The 13,179-nt window shown below is 39.2% G+C and overlaps 1 protein-coding gene across 2 annotated transcripts in view; it reads left to right on the forward strand.

Moving 5' to 3' along the window:
- Positions 1-13,179, forward strand: part of MIPEP (mitochondrial intermediate peptidase) — a 97,863-nt gene that overhangs the window by 9,186 nt on the left and 75,498 nt on the right. The window contains exons 5-10 of one of the 2 annotated variants that reach the window (XM_068422194.1): positions 394-457; positions 2,249-2,431; positions 6,907-7,063; positions 7,741-7,789; positions 8,432-8,492; positions 9,163-9,215. In XM_068422194.1, coding sequence (XP_068278295.1) covers positions 394-457; positions 2,249-2,431; positions 6,907-7,063; positions 7,741-7,789; positions 8,432-8,492; positions 9,163-9,215 — 567 coding nt within the window. The remainder of the gene's footprint in view (positions 1-393; positions 458-2,248; positions 2,432-6,906; positions 7,064-7,740; positions 7,790-8,431; positions 8,493-9,162; positions 9,216-13,179) is intronic. The other variant, XM_068422203.1, reaches the window with a different exon arrangement.

Here is a 13,179-nt window from a genome sequence, read left to right on the forward strand (position 1 = left end):
TAATGTTTGAGTAAGTTACTTCCTTCTTTCCCCACAATCAAGGATGTTAGATTTGAAGAGGTCTTTTTCTGATCTGTTAGAATAAATAAAGTGTCAAATTAAAATGGTAATTTGCACAAATTGGTTAAACATCTAGATTAATGTAGTGGAACTATTTTGAAGGATATTTTCAGTGCAGGTGACTAAAATAACGACAAAGGAAAAATCCTGAGTAAACTGTTAAGGACATAAAACATAGGAAGTCTCTGTCCATAATAACAATACTTGCATAACTGTGTTGTTATTCTCTGTAAAAGACGTGAAACCTAAATAACTACTAAGGGCAAAATCTATTAAGAAATTATGCTTACTATCAAATGAGGCTGTTTTAACGGGGATTTACTGTATTTTTAGGCGAGTGGCAGAACTTTTTATGTTTGATTTTGAGATCAGTGGGATTCATTTGGATGAAGAAAAGGTAATTTTTGGCTACAATATATGAACAGAAATTTGCCTGACTACCAAAGACCAGATAATGAAATATGTGGGACATGAATCACGTGATTCTGGGCCAGTTTGTCCTCCAAGATTCCCATTGTTCTCTGTGGAATTTTGTCTTCGCAGAAGTGATTAATTTTGTATATTTTAAATCACTTCTAAAGTGTGGTTTTTAATGTTGTTTTAGATACTAGTTGGCTGTTCTTCCCAGTTTGCCCCTCATCATCTGTTCTGAAGAGTTATAAGCAAGACCTGAGATCCTGCTTTCTTTGATTGGTGTCTGCATCAGATATTTAAAATAGCTACTTAGCTGTCTGAACAGCCTGTTTACAGACAGGGAAAAGCAGCACCCCGTGCACTGTGATGACAGGTTAATTGAATAGAGTGTTTTAGAAGGGATCAGGCTCTCCTTCAGTGCTCGCATAACCAGAAGCTGTAAATCTTGTTCAAAAATGAGTGTCTGGGCATGGTCTGATTACCTCTCTTGGAGCTTTTACATGCTTTTGCAGTAGTTAGTGATGGGATTTGCCAAAACCATCAGCTTTCACTGTAGTTTGTGGTATGGATGCTCTGTTGAATGTCTGTTCATAGCTCATGTCCCTGTATAAAGTTAATACCTTGTTTATTTGAGTCATCCCCTCCAAAAAGATCTGTACAAAGGCTCTTATACCAGATTTATGTAGTAAAGTTACTCTGAAGATCATGGTTGTGATGGTGTTTTGTGACCTGGAAAATGCTTCTAAAATACATTTTTATGACTACTTTGTACAAAGAACAACTCTGAAACTTGGACTTTGGGTTTTATTTCTGATTTGATTATTTGTTCTACGGTGCTTCATCTCCTTTCAGTTACAATTTCACTTGCCCATTATTTTTGAACATTTTCCTCTCCCTCCCCTGCCTATTCCACTTTTCTGCTATTGTTTGCTGCTCAGTGTTTCTTTTCAATTCTCATTTCAGACTTTAGAAATCCTTCGCTGCCATAAGTTGAAATTTACTTCTGCTACAAAGAATTTTTGCTTTTTAAAATAAAACTCAAAAGATGTGTTTTAGAGAGTAAGGGTGGAATGGGAGGACAGAGATCTGCAGGTTTTGTAATTCTTTGGACTTTACAAGTATGTTGTATCTGTACCCTCAGCCTTTTCTTTTGAGCTATGAACCCACAGGCAATAGAGAGCATACTCTGCTCATGAGCAAGTTCACTGAAGCAAATCTTACAGTAAGGTTAAATGTGTGAAATACTGTAATGATGGTGATAAAACCCTAAATTACAAACTCCTCAGGGAAAGGTTGAAATAGCATAAATGCTTTACGGTCTCCAGAAAATAGTGCAATACAACGAGTAACAAGAGAACTGTAATTCTATATCTGTTTCAGGATGCTAGTAGGATTTATCCATCTCAATGATGATGCTTTTTTTCTCCTCTGTGTTTTATAGCAATCATATTAGGCGTAGTTTTATAAATGCTTTCCAAGCAGCTAGCAAAGCTTATGTAAATTCTACTTAAACTCCACTGTACATTTTCTTACTGCAGAACATAGGGATTTTCTTTCAAATTTCAATCCTGTATAAAATTATAGATCTGTATGAGCATCTGATCTTGTTGACTTCAGCCCTGCATTAGGATTTTGTTCGTGCTGTGGGTCTCATCTTAAATGTTGTATTATCTGCTTCATTTCTGGAAAAGTCCTTTAAGGTTTTAGAAACTTTGAGTTCTGCTTGTAGTATGTCTGAAGATATGATGTATTTTCTACTTTATTTTTCTTACAGCGTAAAAAGGCAGTCAACCTCAACGTCAGAATATTGGATTTATGTAATGAATTTCTGACAGGAACTCACCTTCCCAATAAGATTGACAGACATGTTTTGCCAGAGCATATTCGGTATAATTTTACAGCTGAAGGCAATTACTTACAAGTTGCTGGTCTGCATGCTGATTGTCCTGATGATCTGGTGTGTATTCCCTAAGTTTGCTTTGGCATACTCTATAACAAAAGAGCATATCAGTTATTTTACTTGTTATTGAGGCAGATGCATATGGTTTATAATTATGATGTTATAACTAGCAAGGAAGAACTGGTTTAGAACATAATAATCAATGGCAGCCTTGGCTGTAGCAGCTGTGAGTTAATGGAGGAGAAGATCCTGAATGGATTGAGGAATAAGAGGGGCAGAATACAGACCCTGGATTTCAGGCAAGCAGACTTCAGCTTATTCATTAAACTGGGAGATGGAATCCCATGGGATGCAGCTCTGAAGGGTAAAGGAGCTCAAGAAAGCTGTCAGTTCTTTAAAGTTAGCATCCTCCAAGCACATGAGGATACTAAGATACTCAGTATCAGCACATCCTGATCCTTAGAAAGCCAAGCAGATATATCAGGAACCAGACTTGGCAAGCAGGGAACTCATGACAAAGTTTCATCTCCAAAAGGTAGCAGACATGAGGTGGAAGCAGGTACAACATACAAGGGAGGAATTTAGAAATACTGCCTGTACATGTTATGGATGATGTCAGGAAGGCCAAAGCTCAGTTGCAGTTGGGACTTGAAAGAGACATCAAAGGCAACAAGAAGAGCAACTACTGCTGCATTAGTACTAAATGGCTAGGCAAGGAGAAGGTGGGCTCAGTGCTGGGTAAGGTGGGTGACTTAGTGGCAGCAGACACAGATAAGGCTGAGATGCTGATCTTTGCATCATCTTTGATTGCTTTCTTTGCCTCAGTGTTCACCGATGTGTTCTCCCAGCCCACTGTGCTTAGTGAAAGAGTTTAAAGAGAAGAACAGTCATCGGTAGATGAGGATCCAGTTTGGGATTACTTGAGAGAACTCAACCTGTACAAGTCCTTGGGACCAGATGGGCTGCATCCAAGGGTCCAGAGAGAACTGGCTATTGTTCACAGAATCACAGAATCACAGAATGTTAGGGATTGGAAGGGACCTCGAAAGATCATCTAGTACAATCCCCCTGCCGGAGCAGGATTGCCTAGACCATATCACACAGGAACGCATCCAGGCGGGTTTTGAATGTCTCCAGAGAAGGAGACTCCACAACCTCTCTGGGCAGCCTGTTCCAGTGTTCAGTCACCCTCACCGTAAAGAAGTTTTTCCTCATATTTAAGTGGAACCTCCTGTGTTCCAGCTTGCACCCATTGCCCCTTGTCCTGCCAAGGGATGTCACTGAGAAGAGCCTGGCTCCATCCTCATGACACTTGCCCTTTCCATATTTATAAACATTAATGACGTCACCCCTCAGTCTCCTCTTCTCCAAGCTAAAGAGACCCAGCTCCCTCAGCCTCTCCTCATAAGGGAGATGTTCCACTCCCTTAATCATCTTCGTGGCTCTGCGCTGGACTCTCTCTAGCAGTTCTTGAAAGGCTTGCTGTCTTTTGTAGGCTGTGAAGATCAGGGAAGAATCCCAGTGATTGATGGAAACAATGTGTTACACCCACCTTCAGAAAGACAAAAAAACCCCGAACTGGGGAGCTACAGGCAACTTAGCTTCACTTTGATCCTTAAAATGGTTATGGAGCAATCCAAGTTAGGAGATTATAGTCGGGGTTGGTAGGCAACCAGATAGGTGAAAAACCTCATTTCATGGTCAGATTCAGAGAGTAGTGATTGAAGTGGTGCACTCTCCTGGAAGGCTGGTAATGAAAGAAGTGTTGCAGGGATCTGTCCTGGGACCTCTCCTGTTTAAGACTCTTTATCAGTGATCTAGAGGAAGTGACAGAGTGCTTGTCTACCAGATTTGCAGGTGATAGCAAGTTGGGAAGAACAATCAATACACTGAAGGGCAGGGCTGACATTCAGAGTGGCTTAGAAGCTGAGGGAATGGTCCAATGGGGTCCTTATATAATTCGAGAAGGACAAATGCCATGTGGTGCACATGGAAAGGGAGAATTCCTGGCACCAGCACAGGCTAGGACTGCCTGGCTGGGTCTGATCTGTGGAAAAGGCCCAGAGGGTTGGTGAGCAGCAAGCTGAGCATGAGCCAGCAGCAACCCTGGCAGCAATGAAGGCCAATAGCATCCTGGACTGCATGAACAGGGGCAGAGCCAGAGACTGAGCGAAGAGATTGTAGCCCTTTACTCATCACTTTTAAGGAGTGACTTCAACAGAGGCCACCAAGATGGCCAGGAACTGGAGTGCTTGCACTGTGAGGACAAGCTGAGGGATCTGGGCTTGTTCACCCTGTAGCAGAGGTGGCTTTGGGGGGGACCCTGACAGCAGCCTGCCAGTACCTATGAGGATATCATGGAGAAGGTAGAGCCAGGCTCTTCAGAGTGGTGCATGACAGGAGGACAAGTGGCAACAGGCACAAATTGAAGTGAGAAATGCCAATTGGAGAATTTTTTCCTGATGACGATACACAAGCAGTGAAACAGAGAGGTCATGCTGTCTCTCCCATCTGTGCAGGGTTTCAGGACCTGACTGGAAACAGCTTTCTGCAGCTTGGTCTTACCTCATAGCTGACCCTGCTTTGTGCAGGGGGTTGGATTGGAGACCTCCTGAGGTCCCATCCAACCTGAATTATACTGAATAATCTCATTTTATGTATTGCTAGTGATGCTTTTCTAAAAAGAATTAATTTAGAGTTTGTTTATAAATTGAAAATTAATGTGGACTCTTTGAAATGTGGCAGTGGTTCCTTAGTCTTTTAGATATGACTCTAGGATCAGGAGTGTATTGCAACACTCAGGTGTTCTGTTTTCACTTACTGTATAGTTAAATAATTGAGGTGACTTTGAAATCTTGTTTGTCATGAAAAAGGGAAAAGCTTACTGTGATAGAACCCAAGATGTAATGTTTATTTTTTGTAAGAAATAAAAAACGAATTAAATTATGGCACTGATAGGATGTAAATAAAGGAACAATACTCACTGCATGTCATCTATAAACTCTTGTCCTGAAAATATTGTGATATGTAGAATTGCTACTGAAGCTGGGTAATGTATCAGTTAAAGAATGCAGTTTTCTGAGTCAGATCTTTGTAGAGGTGCTTTGGAAATCATATAATTTAGGCTGGAAGGGACCTCTGGAGCTTGTCAGTTTGAGTCTGATCAAATACATCAGGTTTCTCAGTGACATGTCCAGTTGAGTTTTGAACACTTTCCAAGGATGGAGATTCCACTACTTCTCTGGGCAGCCTATCTGAGCACCCTCACTATTATTTTTTTTTTTTTTTCCTGATATCAAATTGGAATTTTTCATCTTCCAACTTGTGTCCATTACATCTCCTCCTCTTGCTCTGCACCTCCAAGAACAGTCTGGCTGCATGTTCTCTACACCCTGCTGCTAAGTAGGTAAAGGTTAAGATCTACTTTGAGCTTTTTCTGCTTTAGGCTGGACAAACCCAGCTCTCTAAGCCTCCATTCTGTGTCATGTGCTCCAGTCCCCAAACGTTTTGGTGGCCCTATGCTGGACCCACTTCAGTATGTCGGTGTCTTTCTTGTCCTGTGGAACCCAAATCTGGACATTGTACTCCAAACGTAGTCTGGACAGTACCAAGTAGAGGGAAGCTATGACATCCGTGGACCAGATGGCTGTACTCTTTCTAATAGAGCTCAGTGTGCTGTTGGCCTTTGCTGCAAAGACACAGTGCTGAACCATGTTCAAGGAAGGGGGATCGTCTCACTTACTTTATTTGCTTTTTTTTTTTTTTAAATGAAAGCCTGGTGTAACAGACCAGTTATGAAATGACTTGTGAATTAATATATTTCTTATAAAGCCAGGACCTGTGTTCTTGTTGAATATATTATCCAAGAGAAGCTTATTTCAAATGGAGACAAGCATAAGCTGTTGCTGGATTTCTTAAGCCTGTTCCATATGTACAAAGTAAAGATTGTCTTCAATTGGTTTGTGAGACATAAAAAGCATTTTACCAAATTTTCTGAGGCTTGAGGTGATTTTTTTTTTTTTTTTGAGAGTTATGAAAAAACCTGAACAAACCAAAAATAGGAGAAAGACTGTCCGTGGGCAGATGGGCAGAATAATACCTCGCTACTTCAAAAGAAAAAAGGCTTTTCTCTTCCTTGATCCTGTTTCTGGTTCTTATCAGATCCTTCCATAAGCCAGCTTAACTGACGTGTAAAGAACAATTTGGCTTTCTTGTGGGTTTATTTTCAGAAGTTTTTAGTGAGCTAAGACAGCCCACAGAGTGGTCTGAGAAGCACAGATGTTGTCAGAAGGAAGGAGGCAATGAGCGGAGAGGGGACTGTTGACCGGAGTAGAGAACAGGACCCTTTCATTTCCTCATTCCATCTTCAATGCATGAGAGCTGTAATTGTCAGGCAGTCGTAATTACTAGTGGTAAAAGGCTTTAGGCGTTTTCCCAACAATATCGTGTAATGCCAGATCTTCAATTGCATCACTTGTTTCCCTGAAAAATTGCACTGTAGTAATGTGACCTTTTTATTTTTTTTGTATTAGGTGCGAGAAGCTGCTTACAAGATTTTTCTTTACCCAAATGCTGAGCAGTTGAGCCGTTTAGAAGAATTGCTTGCTAGCCGAAACAGTTTGGCACAGTTGGTTGGGTATGAGACCTTTGCTCACAGGGCTCTTCAGGGAACAATGGCCAAAAATCCAGGTATAAGGCATGTGTGGAAGGACATGCTGAGGAATCAAATGCACTGTGTTAGGTATGAGGTCAAAAGTTGTTAGAATCATAGAAATCGTTTTGGTTGGAAAAACCTTCAAGATCATCGAGTCCAACCGCTAACCCAGCACTGCCAAGTCCACCGTTAAACCACATCCCTAAGCACCACATCTACACGTCTTTTAAATACCTCCAGGGATGGTGACTCAACCACTTCCCTGGGCAGTCTGTTCCAGTGCTTGACAACCCTTTTGATGAAGAAATTTTTCCTAATATCCAATCTAAGGCTCCCCTGGAGGTTTCTTTTGCTAAGTTTACACATACTTCTTCCAGTGAAGTATCTTATTGCAGTTACATTTTGCTCTATGCAATACTCATGCTTTCTATAAATGGCAATACTCACGGAGTAGGAACCAGTGTTTTTGTTCAGAATCAATGCTTACTCCTTAGATTATGAAGTTGCCATTATCCCAGCATGTAACAAAGTAAATATGTTACTAAATTCTCTTGAAATGATGGCACAGTGATCAATGGAGCAGTTTGTTGTTCTAAAAAGAACCTTGTTGTTCTAAGGGAGCTTGTTTTGTTTGGAATGTTTTGATGCAAACTTAACATCTCTAAAGGGAAGAAATAACTTCCTTAATTTTTTTCCATCATTTTGCTTCTAGAGACAGTAAGACAGTTTCTGGAGAAGCTTTCTGACCAGTTGTCTAAAAGGTATATCTTTTTCACTAAGTTATTTAGTTATTTTTCTAACTATACTCTTTATTTCAATAGAGGGACTTGTGCACTAATAAGTCAGTCAGTGCTGCTTATTGTATGCTCTGATGAAACAAAACCCAAGACTTTCTCAGAGTTTTGAGGAGCCCTATCAGTTTAGAATAAATTCTGTGTCTATGATCAGAGAACACCCAGGACTGAATGCAACAAGGGATGTGCCAAGAAATGCAGGCAACAGCAAACAAGACAACCAAGTTTAAGTGTTGAAGAACAGTTCTCCTGGTCTTCTTTCCCCACACACAATTCCATATATTTTACATCTATAAGCAAATTCCCCTGTTTGTCCTTCTTGCCTCCGTTAGTTCCACACAGCACAAACCAGTTTCATCACTGTGTTTCGTAAGAAAGAAACTGCTTTGGAGGTGTACAGCCAGAGTAAGAGGGACCTGATTTGAAGGTGCCTAAATGACAGAAGCCGAATGGAAAAGTTCTTTTGTCTTAGTATATGGGCCTGCCATTTTATAGAGTACTATCAGTCTCTGATGATGGGCATTTTCTTAGGATGGAGTATTGTTGTGTACTGTATTCCATTGCTCAAAAATCTTTCATTAACACTTTCATAACAAAAATATTTTTCAGAACTCAAAAAGATTTTGAAATGATGACAAAGATGAAAATGAAGCTCAACCCCCAGAATTCAGTAAGTTAAATCTTCATGTGCAATTTTCTGTTTTGTTTCTTTTTAAAAATATAGCATAAGCTAACCTTGTTCTACAAGAAAATTAACTCTATTTTAGTGTACAGCACGTAGTGTAATTAGAAAGAGAAACTTTCTGTCTTCTGGCTTCAAATGCTTTTTGACTGCTCGGCTGCTATTTGTGTTAAAACCAAGCACTGAGTGTGAGACAGCTGTTGGTTTATATAAAATGATGCTGAGATAACCAAAACATAAAGTGATGAAAATGAATATTACTTGGTTTTGAATTAATAATAGATTCATTTGAAAAATAAAGGCTCTACCTTAGGTTAGATGCATGTCCAGTTTGCATACTGTATCGTATGTATCCTAATCCTGTACATAACTAGGTTTATATTTTTATTTTAATTGAGTGTATTTCTTGACATCTGGTATGACGTCCCATTATATGTTTGAATAAGAAGTACCATCTTCAAGCAAATGTTAATAAAAAGGTTTCAAGTTATGACATATGATGCTATTTCTGATGATGTTTTTAGCACTGAATGTTTCCCATTATGTTTTAAAGTTCTGTGACTTGTCGCAACTGTGAAAATATTCAAAGGAAACAAAACTTTTACTTTGGGTTCACTTGTTGTCCATTATTGTAATTATAAGCTGGAATTCTTTTCAGAAGCTGATGCCATGGGATCACCCTTACTACAGTGGTGTCCTTCGTGCTGAGAGGTAAGCTCCTTATGTTCGCGATTGTAATGTAAATGAGTGTCTTTACTGCATTCCTTGCAATAAGGATAAAGAAAGTCCTAATGTAAACAGGATTTCCTTCTTTGAAGATGTACTTCAGTATGAAAAAATGAGGAGTATCTGGTGGGGCAGTTGTTTGTAACATTTCTTAGTTACTGCTGGAATGCCTGTAGAAGTTTTTGGCTCCTCTGTTGTTTTACGGGAAAGTATTGTGCCTCTTTGAAGATATAAGAAGATGAAACTGTTTCAGAACAGATAGAAAATCCTTATTCTTATTTTGCTTTTAGCTCTTAGCTGAGCTGCAGTAATGTTAAAAAATAAATTTTGATCACTGAATACAATCCAGCTCCTCTTCATATTTTAACTGTATTATACTTCTTACTGAACATGCACCTGTCATCCCCCTCTACAGACTTGAAATAGCAACTGCTTGAGTAGATCTTCACTGTTTATAGATAGAATTCATTCTTATCTCTCCTGCAAAGACTGGGAAATAAATCCTCTACACAGACTTAAATAGTGCACAAGACCTTTGCACATAATGAGATGCCAGCTCTGAAAGATGTGAGCTCTGCATGTTGCCTTTATAGATCAGCAGTGGTGACCTTTTAGGTTTGTGTTGGAAGAAATAATAAGTTGTGCTTCTCTCATAAGAGGGGGAGGAAAAATCTTTCTTCACTGCAGATTTGTAGGTTTTTGTTTTTTAAGCAAACTTAGACTGGATTTATCTGATTAAAGTAGTAGTTTACTCTGGATGAGAAAGCAATGGTAGTATAGACATAGCATGGAAGGATTGCCAGCAGTTGGCTTGGCTGTTTCTGCTGCTTTCTTGTACTTTGTTACTGAGGCAGTAGTTTTATGAGCAGCAGCTCTAATATTGGCCTTGTCTTAAGCTACTGCACATTCAGATGGGAACTGGGCTATGTATGTGCAGCAGTGTTCGTGTCCTGGGTGCGCAGAACTTGATGTGCAGGGGAGGGAGGGGGATGTCCAGCTGCTGGGTTTTCTCCCGGTAGCCGACACTGGAGCATGCAGCATTCCACAGTGTATGCGCGGATTGTTTGTGGCACGGCCTGGGGGTGGCTGCTTTTGTTTTAAACTGGACAAGTAGCAGACATGCTTCTGTGAAAGTGGTAACGAAGTAGTGGTTATACTGGAGGAGAGTCAAGGTCCACCTAGCTCCAAATCCCATCTTAGCAGTGGTCAGTAGCAGACTGTGAAACAGCACTGTCATTCAGGATACTATCTTGTAGCTTACAGATCTTTGTCTTGCCTGTTTAGTGTTTTCAAAACAGCAAGAATTACATTCTGATACATAGTGCTTTACATTATTGTCAAATGTTGATGAAATTTATTGTCTATGTATCCTATTTATTTTCTACATTTACTATAGCATCTGCTTTCCCTGTTTTCAGAATTAGTATGTCCCACAAGGGCTGGAGAGTTAGATGTGGAAGGCTCTGTGTTTGTTTCTTTCTCCTCCTGGAGGAGTGTCTTCTGATACTGTCTTACTGTCCTTCTTAGATATCTCATGAAGCTGATAATCATAAGTAGATTATTCTGCTCATTTTGGCATTAGGAAGCAAAATATTCCCTTTCCTTGTGGGGCCTTGTAAAAGACCCAATAAAGTTACTTTAAAGAATTGCAGGGTAGCTTTATGAAAGGAGAGCTGCAAGTAAAACAGACCAAGACGTTGGCAATATATCTTTACTGGTTTTTATTTATTCAGGCACCAAGTCTGGCAGCTGGATCAGTGTGAAGAATCTCCTGAACCTATGTAGGGCCTCCCTGATTACAATGCAGGATTGCAGCCCAGCCTTTTTCTCTCTCCAGGTTGTGCGGGAGTATTTTTTTCTGGCAGGTATACAAGCAACTATAAGAGAGGGACGGAAACGTAGTTTTCCTCTCCATTGTGTGCAGCAGTGTTTGCTAAAAACCAAGGACTTAGGTCTTTCACTGTCCTGTTTTCTGTATAGTGGTCTGTCTTCAGGAAAAGTTTTTGATCTGGCAGTGACTTAACAATGCTTTACGTTCATTCTGCCCATATTGTAGGTATTTAACAGGGTACTGGATACTGGGTAATCAGCCCTGAGAAGTAAAACTTACTTCTCCATTGCATAGTATCAGTGGCTGTGCTTTATGACTGAAACTAGGCAGGAGTCAGAGAGTATTCATAAAACAACCAGAGGGCAGGAATATACCTTGTCATGTCTGTGCCCTAAACATGTTCCATTTGCCACTTATTATCTATGTAAATGTGAATCCACTATCCTTTGTCTTGTATTTGTACTTACCTCTGTTTGACCACATCCTTTCTGGAATGCCCCTTGGATGCTATGGTGTGTTCAGTTCAACACTTCTGTAACTGGAAGATGAGAACAATATCTGTCACCAAGCTTCACACTGGCAGGAGTTTGACTTTTGGCTATTTGTTCTTACTTTCTTTCTGAGCCAATTATCTTGTGGTATTAAATTATGTCTCTAAGGAAAAGTGATGTTTTCCTTGGTTTGTTTTTTTTCCCCTGGGAAAATAATTTATACTTTCTGTGTTTTTTTTTTTTTTAATTGTATCATTTAATTTTTACTTATTGTATCCTATTTTATTTTGCATTTTTGCATCATGGAATGACAAAATATGTTTTCAAATGAGATATATTCGCCTGTCATGCATTTCTCCCATTCTTATTGTTCTTTGTTTAGTAGATTAATTACTTTGTTCTTTACAAATTCTTTGTTCCCTTTTTTTGGAAGAAATTTACTTTTAGCTTTATGTCTTTTACAGAAATGCCATGGTCATATTTGCAATAGTACTGTGCACAGAGCATGGCTTAGATTTTTGTCTGTCGTGTTTTGGGGCTCAGTATTCATTTGTGTGGTGGATTTCTGTATTGTTAGGATTTTTTTTTTTCTGTTTAGTAAAATGCTTTTATTGAAAGGGAACCAAATTTATGCTGTTGGATATTTCTTTTGGACTACTATGGTCACTGTGGCTCCAGGTGATATATAGAACTATAGTTTCCTAGATATTGTCAGGTACATAAGATGCAGATTATGTTTACAAACCTAGGGATAAAGAAAGAGACTGCAGGGGTTTAGTTCTTGATTGAGTAACTTAGCAACGTCCTAGTATGTCACACATGCACCACTAAGGGGTGCAAGAAATATTAGATGGGACAGTGTGTGAGTCTGTTCAAAAAGGTTTACTGTTTCCTATTTTGGTCTATATGACCATATTTGCAAACAGAAATGTTGTGAGCAAACATTAGACAATGTGATCCTCTTTATTTCTCCAGATTTTGGCCAGCTACATCAATTTGTCTCAAATGACACTGAAACTCGTGACATATTTTTAGTGTGTCTGTTTTATAGCTCTATGTTGTATATTTTAAATGTACTTATATGTTTTATATTCTAAATATATGTTTATTCTGTATTAGAACAGGATTAAGGAAACAAATCTTTTGTTCGATTCCTCATAATTAGTTTTAAGTGCTCGATATTTACTTCTGAAGAATGTAGGATATTCACAGGCGTTTGAACTATTGAACTTTAATGACATTTGTTGTCATACCGGATTGCCTTTATTGTCACTCTTTGCTTCAATAGTTGTTACTGACCATTTCTGCTGTTTTGTAAGCTGAACAGCAGGAGGAGCTCCAGGCTTAATTCACGGAGTGCTTTTTTCTTTCTGTCAACTTAGCCACAATAATTTTGTTTGTCAGCTTTCACCAAGTCTGTTCCCTGGAAACTTGATCCTACTTCAAAAGTGTAAGTCTCCCATTGATGGTAACAGGATAGTTTACTACTTTTTTTAAAAAAAAAAAAATTATGTTAAGTATCCTCTCTGGCTTTAAACCCACACTTACGACAGTTTAATGTTTTTGTAGCTATAGTTTAAGTGGCAAAGAAAATAGATGTCAGTATAAATGTACATTTAAGAGAAAC

This window comes from Nyctibius grandis, chromosome 2 (assembly GCF_013368605.1).
Source record: "Nyctibius grandis isolate bNycGra1 chromosome 2, bNycGra1.pri, whole genome shotgun sequence".
In the NCBI taxonomy this organism is placed as follows: domain Eukaryota; kingdom Metazoa; phylum Chordata; class Aves; order Nyctibiiformes; family Nyctibiidae; genus Nyctibius; species Nyctibius grandis.